Source organism: Anguilla anguilla, chromosome 6 (genome assembly GCF_013347855.1).
Source record: "Anguilla anguilla isolate fAngAng1 chromosome 6, fAngAng1.pri, whole genome shotgun sequence".
NCBI classification, from domain to species: Eukaryota; Metazoa; Chordata; class Actinopteri; order Anguilliformes; family Anguillidae; genus Anguilla; species Anguilla anguilla.
In genome coordinates, this window is record NC_049206.1 from 58,214,651 (window position 1) to 58,232,612 (window position 17,962).

Consider the following 17,962-nt stretch of genomic DNA (forward strand, 5'->3'; position numbering starts at 1 on the left):
GGCTGTTCTTTGTGTTCTACAGGATAATGAAGGAAGGAACACTGGCTGTTCATTGTGTTCCATAGGATATTGGAGGAAACACTCATTGGCTGTTCTTTGTGTTCTACAGGACAATGAAGGAAGAAACACTCACCGGCTGTTCATTGAGGTCTTGTGAGGTTTCCATCAGGCCTTGTCTTCTACAGTCTTCTCTTTGGGGCAGTCAAAATATCTAAAACATACATATAATCCATATCAGACTGACTGTGCACATTTATCCCGACTGTCAGCATGTCTTCTCAAACAAACAAACAAACAAATAAATAAATAAATAATGCAGACTGGATTGTGCAACTCCGGAGTGCTGATCTAGGACCTGTTTTTTCCATTTCGCTCACAATGGATGGGGTCGGAATTCAGACAGGGACGCCTGATCCTGGATCAGCACGTCCCGCTATTCAGACGCTAAATGGATACGGGCCCAGACGTGACCGGTCAGTGTTTCCTGAGGTGACACAAACGGTTTTTCGGTTTTTCGACGCCCTGCGACAACATTTTTGATTTCGAGACGTCTCAACCGCGAAGAGCGCGGTGAGGTTATCATACTACCCTACTGCAGTCTGTCCCACCGTCCATGATAAAATCCTACGGGATTATGGGAAACAGCACGACTTAATTAAAACCCGCTGCTCCACAGTGACCCCATGCCATTGACATGTGCTTCACCGGTTCTTATGGCATCAATGAGCTGATTACAGTTTTTTTTTCCTCTATGCAATCCCCCGGGTCACTTTTTCGGAGAGGTCGAGAGCAGCTGATTCAAAGGAGAACAGGTGACCTACCTGCTGGGCATTCTGTCTTACGTGTAGTGCACTGCTGTTAATATCATATGAACCCAGGTAGCAGGCTATACAAAGTCCAACACACAGAACCCTCGGAAATACACTCAGGTAGTTTTACACAAGGGCTGATTCTTTTTCATGTAGAGGTAGACATACGTAGAGGGAGAGAGAGAGATAGAGAGGAAGACAGGGACAGAGAGATGGGGGGGTAGAGAGACAGAGAAACAGAAAGAGAGAGAGAGAGGGGGGTAGTGAGAGAAATCCAGGTGCAGGTGTGTGCCAGGGTCTTCAACGCATCCCCAAATGTCACGGCCAGGGGGGGGCAGGGGGGGGGGGGGGGGGGGCAGGGGGGAAGGGAGGGTGGGGGTTGGCCGTAGCTCCAGGTCTTAAATGTGGAGGATTTATTAGGTGGCACTATTTGTACTTTGGTGATAATGATTCCAAACGGCCTTGGCCTTTTACAGCAGCCTCCCAGATCAAATCTGTGACTTTTCCGTAGAAAACAAAACAGGGGGATAAAAAAAAACAGCTTGACACGCTGTACTGGAGAGGAATGACAAAAATAGCTCGCGTACGAAGCTCTAAAGCCGTCTCACTCTCTCGCTGAAAGACCAGGACAGCACGGGCCAGCGATCTGAAGAGTCCCACAGCAGGAGAGACAGGACTTGACAGGGTTTGGGGCTACAGGGGGGAAATGTATTTTTTTAATTTTTTATTTGGGGGGTGACGGGGAGGGGGGGGGGGGTTGGAACATGCACACTGGCTAAACTCAAGCCGGCAAAAAGAAGGGCCTGCAATACTAGACATGCAGCAGTGAGACCAATCAAACGGCCTAACAGCAATGGGGGGTGGGGGGTGGGGGGGGAGGATTTGGGTAACGGTGACGCGTCTTACTTCCCAAACTATTGTGCGTCGTTCCAACGGAGGGGATCGGTGACAGGACCAGACGGGGAAGTTCACGTTCACTTAACAGGTCCAGAGATGTATTTATAGCCTCGGCCCCGGTGCATTCTGGGCCAGTTCGGCTCCTTGGGCCAAACGGGCTCGCCTTGTCCCCATTTTCCTCTAAGCACGCAAGCCCCACTCTGCGCACTGCGCGCCGCCATACAAAAATTACCGAAGAGGGTTGTTCAAACATTTATTTTATCAATCCTTTCCAACTTGCAATGACCCAAGGAGCTTATCACTCTTTTCTGAAAGGGGGGATTTAGGGAACCATCTTTTTTTTTTTAAGTTGTTGTATTTTCTTAAGAGCAAAAAAAAAAATAAAAAAAAAATTTTGGTTCACCGGAAAACCAGGGCAGGAGAAGGGCCCTCTTTGGCTTTAATACTCCGAGCGCATCGTTTTAATTTTTCATTATTTTTTCAGCTCCTCCTTATCTGAAACCGAAGACAATAATGCTTCTCCTCGGGAAGTCAGTCATGGTGAATTGATTTTTTTTTTTTTGCTCCCGTATTATCCCGTAACCTCCACCAAGGACATTTACAGTGGCATCTCATTTAACGCAACATTATTTCGATAACACTTTACTTTTTTTACCATCTCTAAAACAACTGCGTTCGTCTTAAACCTGATGTACATTCGTGATCAGCAAATCAGACATTTTGTTATCTGACCTTAAGGACCACAAGGGCTTTTTATTGCAGTGCATATTAAAATGACTAATCCAGGCAAATCGGGCCTGAGGCAAATAACAAGTGTATCAATTCATATCTACACAGACAATAATTGAGGTGCAACAGCAATAATAATAAAAAAAAAACATTGAAAAAAATTAAATTGTAATGATTCTTTTAGGAATTGACTCATGCTCATGCACAGCTCAATTTTTACTGCATCACCAGTAGCAATATTTTATCAACAAAAAGGCCCTTCATATTTTCAAACTACGCTTCAAGTGCACAAAGAATAATTCAAATATAGTCGACAGTCAATTTCACATGGCATTCCAGCCACTACCAATTTCCACTGGAAATGACTGAATTCCAGAAAAGTCTAAACAAACTGTGGATCAGTATCCCTAATAAATCTGCACTGTGAACACACACCCCTCCTCTCCACCGTCGTTGGCATAATAGTCGGTTCAATCTCTGAACCCTCAAACTCAATACTGTCCCATAACACCACTGTATGTTGTCACAGACCTACACTGTATACTAGTGGTTTCCTTGTCAGTATATATTAGCAGGAAGTAAGTAAATAAAAATAAATAAATAATTTTAGATTAATGATCTCAATACTTTTGTACCAAGATATCTATGCAAATAAGCACACAAACTAGATTTGTAATAAACTAAATATTAATATCTGAAGAGTGCACTAGTAGTTATGGTATTTTCCAAAACAACTTCCCAGGAAGGTGCATGACACAAGAATGATTATTAATTCACAATCCATAAATAATTAGTCACATTGGCTAATTATAATCCTTATTCCCAGTATCGTGAAGTAGTTTATTTTCAGATAAACTGTCTTGAGGGAAATTTCTAGTATGTATGCATGGGAAAACAAGTTTCAGAAATAGGTGTTGCAGCAGTATTGTTATTACTTCTTATTTTAGTTATGATTTTAAAAATGTATACACAACTTTGGATCAAACCACAGGTTGCAATCACTAACTTTTGTCCAAATAGCAAACACTGAAGCACTTCTCCAACAATTTAACAAAATAGCGCATTTAATACAACAGCTTCAACAAAAAATAAAAACAAATTTATAATGCACCCCGGCATTATACGACAAGATGACCAGAGTTATACCGACTCTAACAGAGTCTGAGTCTGACAGGGGCCAAATATACTCTATAGTTAGAACCACCCACAGTTGATTTTACACTGAACATTTATGTGTGATGTATAAATATTAATAATAAGGCCTTCTAAACCAAATAAATTTACCCGTCACCTTTTTGATCACAGGCATAAACACAATTAAGATACTTCTTCTACCTGCAAACTGCCAGGCTACAACATATGTAGATTTTTATTTTTTTATTTTAATAACAGGCCTGCATTAACAACAATCAAACTTTTATTTTTTTTATGATTAAATAAGTTACTTTGTTTAAACCAGGCGTGAATGAGCACACTTTGTAGCAACTTCTAAAAACGTGGTCTGTTCCGATGAGCCGCGTTATTCTGGGCCTAAATTGCATTTCCAAAAAGCAAATAGGTAACCTACAGCACAGTAGCCCTCATCGAGTAATACCGTCGCATTTCCTCGTCATAACACCGCATCGCTTTTCCCAAAACAAATGCTGTGTGTTGTGGATAAACACGTGTTAAGTATGAGTCCTTAATGTGAAATCCAACCTGTGTGTTTTCTGAGGTATCAGATTTTCGAAGTGTCTGTAATGACAGCAAGAGACAGGCTAATAGCCAAAAGCCCATTGAGGTTGAACGGAGGAATCTTAGAGCAAAGGACGAGACTCCGATTTCCTACATATCAAATATAAACACAAACTCCACGTGGACCTGGAGGAGAGCTCCCATCGATATGGAACCGAACGGGTTACAGGAAAAATCTAACGAGAAAAACGTGGAACCGCGCGCTGAAATGAAGTGCAACAAGCTATAAGCATGCCCTGTCTGAGAGACAGATGTTTTTTTTTTTTTTTTTAAAACGACGTTGAAAAAATATCATACAGAAAAATTCAACGCAATGCCCTCCTAGAGAAAAACCGAATCAATAAAAGAAATGATTACGTAAGAGTTGCCTATGGAAAAATAAAAGAATTGTGACAGGAGAATGAATGAATAAGATTGTGGCGTAATATCAAACATGAGCCAAGCGCATTCTTAAACAGATGAGGTAATTTTTTCTATTTTCTTAATTTATTTTTTGCGTTAACTGTGGATAGTTCGCGTGCTCAAATAGCTCTTATTGCTTGTTAATTATAAACCGTGAATCACAAATAATTTCCGCTACCTGTCTGTATGACGATCTGCTTTTCGGCACTGTTAGATACGTTAATGTAACAGAAGTACTAATCAATAATAAAGCAACATCTAGTGAATTTGAAAGTGCATCTAAATCACAGAATCAAAATTATGACCGTTTGCATATTGTTTAATTCCATTAATGTCTACTTCACTACATACTTCTAGACAAATAAAATAAACGTATTAAGACAAATTTGCTGCATCATCGGGCGTTCAACTACAACAAATCAATACATAAATCTCTTAAAGTAGCCTAATTAACCACAGAATTCATTTATTAAAATAAATCAATTAAGAACTGTAAAGAAAAAAGTAGCTATCATACCCTGATAATGACAGACTTCTCCAAATCTTCAAGAAACGTGTCCTGCTCTTCTTACTTTTCATAAATTCACTCCTCGAACATGTTCGCCGGAGTAAGAATTTACTAGCGCTGAGAATTAACGGCGTGCTCGCCTCTCCGCGCGCTGAGAATGCAGGCTAGCGTTGGGAGCTTCTCCGGCGTTCAAATAACCTACTGTTACATAGGACACAGAAGCTACCATAACATAAGCAATGGAGTCTTTCAAACAAACTAAAGCCTAAAAGAACGACCATTAAGAATAATTTCGTGCGACTGCGCAACGATGCTGCCAACTACTTTAAATACTTGTTTCCATAGAAAACTTTGTCAAAATATAGCTTTGCACGCCTCAGTGCATTATTGCTCCTACAAGCCAAGCAGCAGGCGTCGCATGACAGAGCGCATGCGCAGCAGCTGCCATGCGGAGACCATTTGGCAAGAATTCAAAGCTTTAATGGGTTACAGAGGGGAAGGGCTAAGGATTTCAAAATGAATCTCTTATTAATAGTGGGGTCCGGGCAAGCGGCGAGGGTTCCTTATTTAGTTTTGTTCTTTAATCCGTTCCTCAAATATGCTCATTTTTATCGTGGTCTTTTTTTCTCTCTAAGAAATCATACAATTATTTTGTTAGGACTAAATAAACGAATAAATAAATTCCTTAGGACAAAATTAACCTGCACAAATCGGCACAATGCTAGGGGTGCTTCTGTAGTGGAGTGGTTATGGTACTGGACTGGACTGGACTGGATTTCTGTGATGTGTTCTGTTGTTACACCACTGAGCAGCAAAGTAACAGGCCTTGTTTTCTTTAATAAACACACAACCATATAAACGGATTGAAATTTCAAAAGTTAAAATGACTAAGGCTGCCTGCTGGAATCTAAATATCATTTTTGTTACAGCAAGCCCCGCAGTTTGTTAAAAGGGCTTGATGTGTCTTTTACTTGGTGAGTGTGGCATTTTAGAAGGCGACACAAGTCCCCACCAGGGAATAGCAGCATTTTGCAATGTCAGGCTTTTTCATAAATAAACAGAATTGTTGGTAATGCATTTTTGTGGTTTGTGGTTTCCTGCTATAAAAACAAAAACCTCAGTCTGTGGTTGAGACTCATCTTTAGATCCCTTTTGAAAATATAAGGGCAGGTTCCCCCGAAGCTGAAAGAAATGAATATCAATGTCTTAAAATAAAATGAAATAAAACAAAATAAACAAATCCAAGGCATGACTGAATTCTATTATAACAGAAAACACGTTTAAAAAAAGCATTTGACTTTGTAGGAGTTTGAAGTTTTATATTTAAGGTTTCAGTGCCAGGAAATAGATTCATCCTTATATGTTAGTATTAATGCTGTTGGTGCTGTCAAAAGTAATATTCAGGGGTGAGAGGTGCGCAAGCTGGAACGCACTGAATTAAATACAGTTGCCATGTGCACGCTTGTACACGCACCCACATGCATGCATGCATGCACACACGCCTGTATACACATGCATGCATGCATGCACACATGCCTGCATACACATGCATGCACAGATACACACCCGTCGCATGCACACAGACACACATGAAGTCTTACATGCACGCATGCATGCACACACGCAGGCACACATGCACACGCACACACAGACAGACTTGATTATAATCATGACAGCTGTTTTTTGTAATGTTCCCTTTGAGTAATATCCCTGCATGTGGTCATTTGCAGTATTCCTTGTGTAAAAATATTATGGTTTGGAATACGTTTGTGCCGTCAGTAGAAAAAAAAACAACAACAAATCTATAACATTTGGCAGACAGTATGCTGCACATTCTTACAAAGGATTTCCCCGAGGTATCAGTGTTTCTTTACATAAGGCCTTTGTAAGTAAACTCATTGTGATGTGTTAAATACAACCACTGTATTGTTTTACTGTTGGGAAATAAACAGTGTGCAGAAACGCTGTGGTCACGGGGGAAAAAGCACCAAGTCGTGCAGAACGACGGGCAGCGGAAAACAATTTTATCGTCGTTCAGCGGTGTCAGCTTTAATCCGCCACACGCGTTATCACCAGGAGCATCCAAAAGCGAGGGAGGAGACGCCTTCTTATTTACGTTTGACGAAAGATAAAGCCTGGACGTGATTGGTTGTGCACGTGGTGCCACTCAAAAAAGAAAGTTCAGCAACCAGGAGCCATGCTGTGTGTGTCATGCCATCTACCTTGGGACTACCAATGAAATGAGTTCTGTTGTTGTCGGAACAAGGGGTGTGTAGGCGCAAATTAGGTCGTGTTGAATTCTGCATGTATATCAGAATGTTCTTAACGGAACATTCTAATGCTGATGTAACAATCACTACTGGCGACTGAAAGCAATGGAGTTCTAGAACACTGAATTAGAATAATTCTTTTAAAAAAAACATTCCAAAAACCTACTCTTCAAAGGGTCAATACCTCCACTCCACAGAAGCTCCAAACCAGAACATAATGGCAGTGAACCCAAGGAGGAGAACCCTGACCAAAAACGATACACGTCCCTGCAAACCCGCTTCCTGGGACCCCCATTGGAGAAGGTTTGCGAGACCTGCCAGCAGATTGCTACCACCCTCGGATATGTGGTCCTGACACGACAAGACTCTGACTCCGCCCACTTCTTTCCCAGTGTTATAAATAGCTTCACAACACGAAAACTATAAAGGTTTCTCTAAAAACCATGGATATGTGGTACAGGATGTCTCATTTGGGCAGATTATAATTTCTATGACAAAAGCAGGTTGTAACACAAACCGAATAAATACTAAATAAATGAAAAAATCAATTTATGCTATTACAAGCCAGAAACATTACACAGTAAAATAAATTCCCGTTGTAAAATCAACTCTAACAGAGTTCGTTTTACTTTGAGTTTTTTTATGCATTTTATCCATAACATAAAAAACGATATAAAAGAATTTCATTATGGCTGAAGAATTGACTTTGTCCCCACAGTCCCCTGAATGAATACACAGCATATGGGAAGTATCGTCTGTGAAAAGCATATTTCAAAACCATCTGGTGTTGCTTGACTCATATTAAATGTGAAGTGTGAAGTATATTGCTTTTGGATGCCCGGGCACATTGGACAGCAGCCTTTCTATTCACATTTAAACCACATGCATTTGCATATTCTGAATATGGCTTAATTCTCTACAATATTTACAAATAAAGCATATCCTGCAATCTGTTTACAATAGAAGTGACACAATATCACAGTCTTTGTAGACTTTCTAGACATTTCAAGACTGTGCATGAGTATGTCTTTTTTAATTTAGGGTTATTACATGAATTTTAGCAGACAGTTATCAGATTCCTGTCTTGTAAAATTCAGACACTTTGATTTTTATTGAAATGTGAGACCAAGCCTCCTCTAGTTTTGTGGTTAGCCTGTGCCATGAAATAATTCATCAATGGCACTTACATCACTCTCTCTTCCCCCAGCCTATAGCACATGCTATACTAATTGCACTGCTGTGCTTTAAGCTTTTATAAGATTTGCTTATAAAGTTCACTAGGGATCCTTCTTTGTTTGTTCTCTGGAATGTGCTTTATTACGAGCCCAGATTTCCATCTCCCCCAGCCCCCCCCCCCCCCCCCCCCCCCCTTCTCAAAACACCAAAAAACCAACTGTAGCTGAAACGCCTCCATTTTGTGGTGTGGACCGTTGCCTAGCAGACAGTGGACCAGATGACTCTGTTCAGCTAGTCATCCAATGGTCAAAGTACTTGTATGGTTATGTTTGAGGGATCGGAGCACACACATTGAACATTAACATACGGTGACAGCTAAGGAAGAAAGGGCACCGTTGCGCTCATATCTGAAAACATATATAAGAAGAATTGTGGTTTGCCATCTTTAAAGGTTAACTCCAGCAGTCTTTTTTTTTCAAAATTAAAGCAAAATCCTAACCACTATGATGTATGTAGTTTCACTGAACTCTCATGAATAAAGTTTAAAAAAAAAAAAAATCCAGACAGTGCTTGAAAGCTAATTCGGCCTACTCTGCAAAGAGTAGGCCTAAGGGATTATACCTCCCTAAGGATGGTGTTGGTTGTGCATGGAACGTGCATTATGTCTTTCCTGGATTCAATGTTTCTACAAATAACTGCAAACTATTTTTGAAAAAGCATTTATTCAAACCTTGTCTGAAACTGATCGATTTCAATATCAAACCAAACTTGCTTTATCCATAAAAATGGCCAAATATGTAACCAACATAGACTTTCAAACGTTCCACAAAAACATTAAAAACAATTCAAAAGATTTGTCATCTCACAGAATCCCTTCCTCGTGCGTGAATCTTGCTGCCTGGGCTGCTCTGAAGACCGTTGAGAACGACGTCCCTTGCAGAGACGCCAGTTAACGCGGTAAAAAGCTTGAAGTTTCGTCCAAGCACAGCGCGGAAATGAGCGGAGATGTTGGGAACAGGTTTTCCTCGCTGCGGAAACCATTTGCTCTCTGCCCTTTTGGAAGTAATAAAACACAGAACCGTTAACAATAACGAAGAGGTGGGACGTTAATTTAAAGTGTCATTTGATAAAAATAAAAAATAAATAAATTAAAAAGCCAGACATGGCTCAATGTGGCCATTCAGAGTAGTATCTGTAAAGGATATTAATTTCTGGTTAGATCAGCACGGGCAGTTTAGTCCGTGCCATTGTATTACCTTTACAGTGCATCACAGACCCCGAACACTAAGCACTTGGGGCTTGTTTTCTCTGTGTATTGCCGTCATTCGTGGAAGGAACGGATGTTGTATCACATCCTGGTCTGTTCAGACTCTTTCTTGTACAGCAGGGATTATCGTCTCCAAATGTCATGGGGAAAAGACACTTACAGAATGAACAAACACATGAATGTCATGCAAAAAATCCCATTTCCTCCCCACAAAATGTAAAAATATTCAGATTTTTTTTTTGAAAGAGCAAGAAAAAGGACAAACTACAGTAATTATCAAATGCTGATTAATCAATTGCGCAATTTAATCACTGATATGTATATGTCAAAGACTTGGAATAGAATTGACAATCAAGGTCTAAACATAACATGTTATATTTCAGTTCCCAAAATACAGGCCAACCAGAGCGCAAAGCAATAGATAGAATGACGGATGCATGTGCTAATATAGAGGGGACATTCCGTTTGCCGTCAAACCATAGGGGATTACTCATTTGTAAGTATGACGATATATGGCGTTTGAATGACAGGTGACAGAGATACGAGCGCCGCACAATTCAGCAGCTGCCTCGAGACCACGGCACGTTCACGAGGCACTCGCGAAGCATTAAAACAAAAGCTTCGGCGGGCATGATTGACAGAATATTCAAAATAAATTAAAACTTCAAGCTGTGACAGAGCCCAAAATAGCCTGGGCCGTTGTTGATCCAAAAAGCGCTCGCAGCATGGCAGCGCGAGAACTTGGCAGGGCGCTCGCGGAAACTAAAAAAAAAAAAACGAAAACTCAAAAAACACACCTCGTCAGGAAGATCCACACGAACAATTATTAAACCACGGGTGGAAATGTCAATCTGCTAGGAGTGGAAAGACCTTCAGATAGTTTCCTTTCCCTTTTTTTGCAAGTTAATTAAGGATAACTAATTGTACGGCTTTATTTCAGAATTTATTTTGTGCAAGACAGAGCCAGGTGGATCTATTTTTTAGACAGCTGTTGCTCGGTTAGAAAAAGCAGAAGAAAAAAAGTTTAGCATCTTGCCAAGTCAGAACTCATGACTCCCATGGGGGGATGGGGATGGGGTGGGTGAGAAAATGCCATTTAGCTCTGTAGTATTTATAGATATGTAAGGCACTTGCGCCTGGGAGCTCTGCTGACGAAGTAAAACAAGAAGACGTTTCCAGAAGTGTGTGTCAAACACAGTATAAAAATAATCATTGAAAGATGGGGCAAGTCATTTGTACCACAGAAGGCATGTGTCATGTAGGAATTTCAGAAGTGATTTATTATTATTACTACAATCTCTCTCTCTCTGTGGCATTGCCGTCTTCCTTTACTGCACACCCCCACCCCCACTACTCCAACACACTTCTGCTGGTTTCCCAAAAGGACATGCAACCGTATTTATTTAATTGTGCGCATTAAAAAAAAAAAAAAAAAAAAAACTTTTTAAAGGCTCATTATTCAACAACAACACAACAACAAAGAGGGGGAATTAAAATTTGGACCGTACAGAAACCAAATACAACACGAAAATCAAACAAAAAATTTAAATGAACAACCCAAACTTAAAATGAACTGACACAAGTCAAAAAAATTTTCAACTAATCGAATTAAAATATCATCCGAACAAACACCTTCTCCCCTTACTGAGAGAAGGTGTTGGGGGGAGAGAGAGAGAGCGAGCGAGAGAGAGAGAGAGAGAGAGAGAGAGAGAGAGAGAGAATGCCAGCAAATTGGACCCAATGTAGATCTGAAATTTTGCTTCTCATTTTTGAAGCAGCGTGACGTAGATGAAGCGGCATTCCCTGGAAACAGTAAAACGTCGCGCGGAGAAAGGGAGTCGTAATGAACACGTGCGGTCGCCGGCTCCCTAATTGCTAGAGCAGGCAAGCACTGGGAGGAACAAAGGAAATATTTAGCACATCGTAAATTCTTCTAATGTCCTGCCGAGTGGCTAGAGTTCGGATTACACTTTTATAACCGGTATTTTTTAGCCATTCTGCATGGCTCTGTGAAAGCAAGAGGATCTAGCCTACCGTTCAGGCGGCGCTGATTTCGGGGTTGTCAAGTGAGGGGGGAAGGAGGGGAGTCTGGCAACCAATTAGCTCCTGCTACCTTCCTAGCGGGGATTCAAATGCGAAAACAGTTTCAAATTTGGCACGCGGGGCCGAGTCACAGCGTGCTGTATGTAGGCCTACTCCATCTTTGGGGACCAGGCGTTATGCTTATCCGCAGGAATGACTAGTAAATAATGACTTTCTTTAATGCTTTTGAGCTAAAGTACCAACTGAAATAAAACAACTACATTTCCTGACTGTTTAAGGTCAGCCAGGACTCTTAAACTCCCAGTTTTCTAAAGGCAGTTTTGTGTGTGTGTGTGTGAAATGTTTCTCCTGGCCTGAGATGGGCACCTTCAGCCTTTGTGGGCCTGTGTGTAAGAGTTACCTTTCACCTGACAATGGTAACACCCAATCTTATACCTGGTTAGAAGTCATGACTTGGATTTCCTGTCCAAGTCATGACTTCAACTCAATACTGAACTTCTGAGAATGAAAACCAGCAGGCTTACTGACCATGCAGGCTTTCTAGCCCCGAGGTTGTCTTTCCCATCTGTAGAATAGTAATGGTCTAGAAAAGAATTACCCTTTGCTCAGTCACTGCCCGATTAGGGGAGGAATTGCATCTTGTCTTAGTCAATTATCTTTGTTTGAAATCTTCCATTAAAATAAGCAAAATTTAAAAATAACATTTCCATTAAAGACTGCCCTGATTGTATTGATATTTTATATTATCTGATATTTTATAATCTGCTTTGATTCATGTATTTACTTTTTAGAAAATATTTGAATACGACACTCCACAGTCCTCCCATTTATAGATAATTTGCTCCTGAATATGGATGAGTGTTAACTGAAAAAAAAAAAATTTTTGGAGCACATCTACTAACCGTGATGTATTAGTGTGCTCTTAAATTTTTCACCATAGGAGCACATGCGCTACCTGTGTTAGCATAGACCCCTGAAGTATTAAGTTGATACACAGCACTCCATTTTGAGACAGACTGGTGTCACCAAAGAGACACAATCCTTCTTTTACAAAGCAATGCTTGTGCTGTATGTTACTTCTATTCTAGGCGAGCTGGCTTGACAACTATGAAAAAAAAGTCTGACAGCTTTTAAAGATTGGAGAGCTTAATGAAGTGTCCTTCTGTTACCGTGTCTGGCCTCAAACCGAATATGACTTTAGCAGTTCTGAGCGATGTTGTTCTCAGACAGGGAAATATTTCCCAACCTCTGTCCTCTGAGCAACTGAAGTAACACATGTCAGAGAAAGTGTTTGAAAACTTACATTTAGGACAGATGCTTTTTTTTTTTTTTTAGGTTGCACAGTAAGATTTTTGAATGTCTGCCAACAAATTATTTTACCATTCATTGCTTCTTTTTTTCACCATTGTGAAAAAAAAAAACTTTCTCCATGACATTTTTATGGCAGGGGATCATCTGGAACCAGAGCAGCAAAGTACAAAGTTTTACTTCATGTAAATTGAATGTTTTATGGTTATGTACATTATAAGTTAGCATAAGATCAATCTCAGGAGGTGCACCCCCACACAAATATCATACTATTAATCACCATAATCTTTAAAACAGGACAAGGGACGTGAAATTACTTTACAAGATATAATACTTTAATACTCATTGCATTCTGCATATTAATTTCTGTCTAAAATGATATGCTTTTGTGTAAAGGTATAGAGAATTAGAAAACATTTTTCTGGGTATGTATTTCAGAAATGCCCTTTTGGAAATATTTAATGCAGCTATGTTCGACATTAGGCCCACAATCCACTGACTCCACAACCTGTGCAATATTACACGGTTTTCCCTAGCATTCAGTAGGTGGTCCGAATCGCCTCGTCTGTGGAGAAAGATACATTAAAAGAAGTTCAAACTTTAATTGAGGAAAAAACGGTTAACATAAAATATTGTCCTCCAGTACTGTCATTTATATTCGAATACATCTGTGACGTTTTACAGAAAATTGTCACTATTGATTGGCTGCTAAAGCAAATACGCGGGAGGTGGCTTAGCCAACAGCAACACCGATTGAATCAGCTGGCTAGGTGCGTTGGTTCATTTAACGTTTCATCACGTGAGAACTTTCAAACAAGCAACTGACTGCGCTCGTGAAAACTATTACAAGACAAAACCATTCAAAACAACGTTTTTCTAAAACAGACATAAGATAGTAGCACAGGAAAAGATATCGTCTGTTGAAAAGTTTGTTGGCACTGGCAGTGCGGAGGAGGAGGACGAGGACGAGGTATCTCGCAAAGAAGAGGCAAGTAGTAGGTCTACCTGTGTCGTGACATGGTATGGAAGCCTGCTTAGCCGCCTGGGTAAGTAGCCTCCTGGAAATCTGTGCTGTTTTCGCTGACATACGCGAACGCAGGAATTTCACTTAAAAAAAAAAACTTGATAACGTGAAGTGGTCCAAATGCGATGATATATTTAATTGGGTAGCTACGTTCCGGTGATATAACGGTAATGCGATACTCTAGAGCAAATGAAGTCAAGTCTATGCGGAAAACACAGGCAGACTGTGAGGAGAAGTCCAGCTGACAGGAGTTAATGAGGTCCCTGGACAGGCTTACAGAAAGGACACACTGGGCCTCCATATGGAATCTGTGTGTGCTAAGGACACTAATGGCCTATTAACTTGACACTTGTCTCTTATATAACTGTTTTTGTCCTTCTGGGGAACCCAATTGGTTGTGCTGCACTGCACATGTTAATTTAAAAACGTTAGGCCTACCTCACACAGGTAACAGCTGACTTGGTCCACCGGCAGTTATTGCAATGCAGTGTGGGTAACAGGTGGACGGCCATTTTATGAGTGTTCTGTCACATCCAAGACACAAGATACTTTTATTGTTATGCTGTGAGGGTTGGTGGCATCCGTGGGCAGTAGTCTGCGACTCATACTCCTTGTTTCAACCTCCTTTGTTAAACTGCGGGCTGTTTTTCCTTGGTTCGCGGGTTAGCATCCTGGGTGGGACGGCCCTATGCTGTCTTCACTCCTTAGCAAGACACTTTGCCTGAATTGCGGCCGCAAGTAAAACCAGCTGTACAAATGCGTCAGGGAATGTGTTATAATTATAAGAATTATTAGCTTCGCCCTTCACCCCCGCCCCCCGCCCCCCACCCCCCCCGACAGACCCTTTTGCCGGTCTCTCGATAAATATGGCTGACCGCAGCTAATGGTTGTTAATTTCTCGAGGAAAGGAGGGCGAAAAAGATGAGTAACACGAACGGGCTGCTCCGCATTCCTCCCGTCTCCGAGTCGCAGACGGTCCAGCTGTCCACTTGTGTGGTACCGCACCGGCAGCGCAGGGCCACCCCCGCTTTGATAACTCTGGTCTGCGGGGTCAAAGGTCAAATCATTTGTGACTTTCACAGATACAACCCTGCGGTGTTTTAAGGGGATCTTCCAGGGGGCTGGGGGAGTAGGGAAAGTTTGGGAGGCGGTTTTTTGGGGGGGGGGGGGGGGGTGAGTATATCACACAGCTGCAGAGAATGTGCTCTGCTCCTGCAGTTTGGGGAGGGGAGGGGAGGGGAGGGGGAGGGGGTGGGGGGGGGCAGATTCCCTGGCGTCTCACAAAAAAGCGTCCCGCTGGATGCTACAGGGGTGTCTTGTGAACCCCGCTCTTGTCGCTGCTGATCACATATGCAGATGTGCCGCTGCTGTGAACTCCTGCACATCAACCGCTTTACGGGCTGCCCATGGGAGGGGGAGTGGGGGGGGGGGCGGCTTTAACGAGCTGCAAATAGTTCATTACACTTTCCTGTGATGCAGTCAGAGGGGGCTAATCTGTTTCCAGGGTGATGCTACACATAACCAAGATGCATTGTGTGAGATGGAGCAAATCCCACTACTATCACTATTACTACTGCCACTACCAGTGCTACAGTACTACTACCAGTTCCACTACTACTACCACTTCTGCTACCACTGCCACTACTACTACTGCTGCTACTGCTGCTAACATGCATTTCCAATGCACTACACGGAATGAAAGTAAAATGCAATACAATTGAGTAGAATTACAGTCTTAGTACCAGCTGGGCAAAGCACACAGTGATCAGAACACAAATATAGGGAATCAATATGTTGAAAGCACATTTTAAGAAGATCTTTTAAAAAAATATTTACAGGAGCCTGTGGCATCCTAAAATATCTCCCTGATTCAGAGGCATTCTCAGATGTGTTCGTTGTGTACAGATAAAGCATCAGCAGCAGTAGAATAGAGCTTTTTAACGTCTCTGGTGGACGTTAGAGAGTGAGGGCCTCGTTTGGAGCCGCGCGGGATCGGCGACTGGGAAAGCAGAACTGTGTGTGTTTTGAAACCCTGCCTGCGGACCGAACAAAGAGCCACCACCCCCCCAACCCCCCCCACCCTCCACCCCCCCACTGTGAGCAAAAGCAAATCTACCATGTCATTTACCGGCCTCAGGATCCTCACTCGACACCAGGCTCCCCTTTGATCACGGTCGGATTGCGAAACCCCAAATTTCATCACCCTTTTGGAGAGACAGGTAGGCCTACGCACGGGGGCGGGGGGTGTGTGTGTGTGGGGGGGGGGGGGGGGGGGGGGGTTGGGGGGGGGAGATGAATTTAACATTAGAGCGATGCTGATTGTTATGGGTTTCCCAGCGTCCAGTCTCTCTGTGCCACGAAATTAAGTACTTTTGCAAATACTTTTGTGAATTTTGAAAGGGAGTTCATTGTGTGCAGGAAATTACTAGTTTCAGAGAAGGTGGGACTCGTGACTTGTCATGCAGAGTAGCATGTCATTTTTATATAATCAACTTTATATAATTGATTTATTCCACCATAAACTACTTGTGATATTACAATGAAGTTTAGTTTTGATACTTTTTTCAAGAGCTCATTTTTTGCCACTGAATTGTTTGATCAGATATTAAGCGCAGTTTCTGTGTAATTTTCAGTGGGAGGAAAAATGCGGTAGTCTGTAGTTGGTGATAAATAATATAAAAAATATTGACATTCTAGAGGCTACAAACTTGCCAAAACACAAACTTTTTTATGCTTGGCACTGCATGGATGAAGCTAAATAATGGCACTGGTTTCATGTCGTACAAATTCCTTAGAATTTTTTTTCTCTTAGAAATACAGGTTTTCATTTAAGTCAATGTTGTTGTTGTCAGTTGTCCAAGGGCCCTGAGATGTAAAAAAAATAATAAAAGGTGCCAAGGTGGACCTGAAAGAGATATTTCAGCGTCCACACAGTCGTACACTGGAGTGGTACTGGTAAGCCCACACTGCTGGCAGGTCAAAGTTCAAACTCATACGGTTTGATGTTGATTTGGGGCTCTTTCCAGATGCTTATGTTACCTCCTTGCATCCTTTGCTCTCTTCCTTAGTTCCCCCCCCAATGGAGGACGCAAGGAAAGGACGCAAGGACGGAGGAATCAAGGAAATGTGTATTAGGGAAATGGAAGCCACGAGAATTACAGAAGCGGAAGATGGGGAGAGGTGAATCCTCAATCATTTGCACATCACACGTTCTGGAAAAAAAGCTTCTGCAAAGGATGCACTCCTGTTTTCTTGCTCGAGTACCCTTCAGGAGCCTCCTAGCTCCTCACTCCTACCTCCTTCAAACTCTTAACTGTTACTTTAGTGGGTGCCAAGGTGAGAGCCAAGGTGCTTAAAAAAAGAAAAAAAAAAACTACTTCTGTCAGCGGGATCTCACTTTGCGGGGTGAAAGTGGTGTTCTGGGAATGTTCTAGAATGCCACGAGGCATGGTTGCCATGGCTCCTTGCTCTGCCCTGCATTCACTGGGCTCCCTTGGTTATAGGTGCTGGGGTGGGTAGAACGGGGGGGGCTGGTGTGGTGTGGTGGGGTGTGGTGGGGTGGGGGGGGGCAGAGTGGGGTTGCACAGCTCCACGGCAGGGCAATTAGAGTGGCGGGGCAAGGGGTTAAACGTAATCCCCCCCTCGCTTGGTCGAGGTGATCATCTCCACGTGTGGCCGGCAAACTACGTCGACACAGAACTTCTTGTTCGGGAGCCCTCCGCGTAATTGAGGGGAGTTACGCTGTCCAGACCGGTTACAGCTGCGGTGACATGTGCCCCTTTAGAGAGAGCGCAG

At 42.1% G+C, this 17,962-nt stretch overlaps 1 protein-coding gene and 1 long non-coding RNA gene across 13 annotated transcripts in view; both read right to left on the reverse strand.

The window, feature by feature from the left end:
• The window catches only part of eya4 (EYA transcriptional coactivator and phosphatase 4), a 69,850-nt gene extending 64,371 nt beyond the window's left edge, over positions 1 to 5,479 (reverse strand). For 9 of the 10 annotated variants that reach the window (XM_035423547.1, XM_035423546.1, XM_035423543.1 and 6 more), the window contains exons 1-2: positions 5,089 to 5,479; positions 134 to 211 (exon numbers count right to left, since the gene is read on the reverse strand). In XM_035423547.1, coding sequence (XP_035279438.1) covers positions 134 to 166 — 33 coding nt within the window. In that variant the 5' untranslated portion in view covers positions 167 to 211; positions 5,089 to 5,479. Of the gene's footprint in view, positions 1 to 133; positions 212 to 5,088 lie in introns of those variants that run through there. The other variant, XM_035423549.1, reaches the window with a different exon arrangement.
• A 3,794-nt stretch (positions 5,480 to 9,273) lies between these two features.
• Positions 9,274 to 14,645, reverse strand: LOC118230646. 3 transcript variants are annotated; one of them, XR_004765895.1, is made up of 3 exons: positions 14,606 to 14,645; positions 9,782 to 9,947; positions 9,274 to 9,578 (listed from the first exon to the last, which is right to left on the reverse strand). It is a non-coding gene; the product is annotated as an uncharacterized LOC118230646 (long non-coding RNA). The 3 variants fall into 3 exon arrangements; XR_004765896.1 differs by lacking the exon at positions 14,606 to 14,645 and adding an exon at positions 14,149 to 14,235; XR_004765894.1 differs by lacking the exon at positions 14,606 to 14,645 and adding an exon at positions 10,590 to 10,777.
• Positions 14,646 to 17,962: the final 3,317 nt, after the last annotated feature.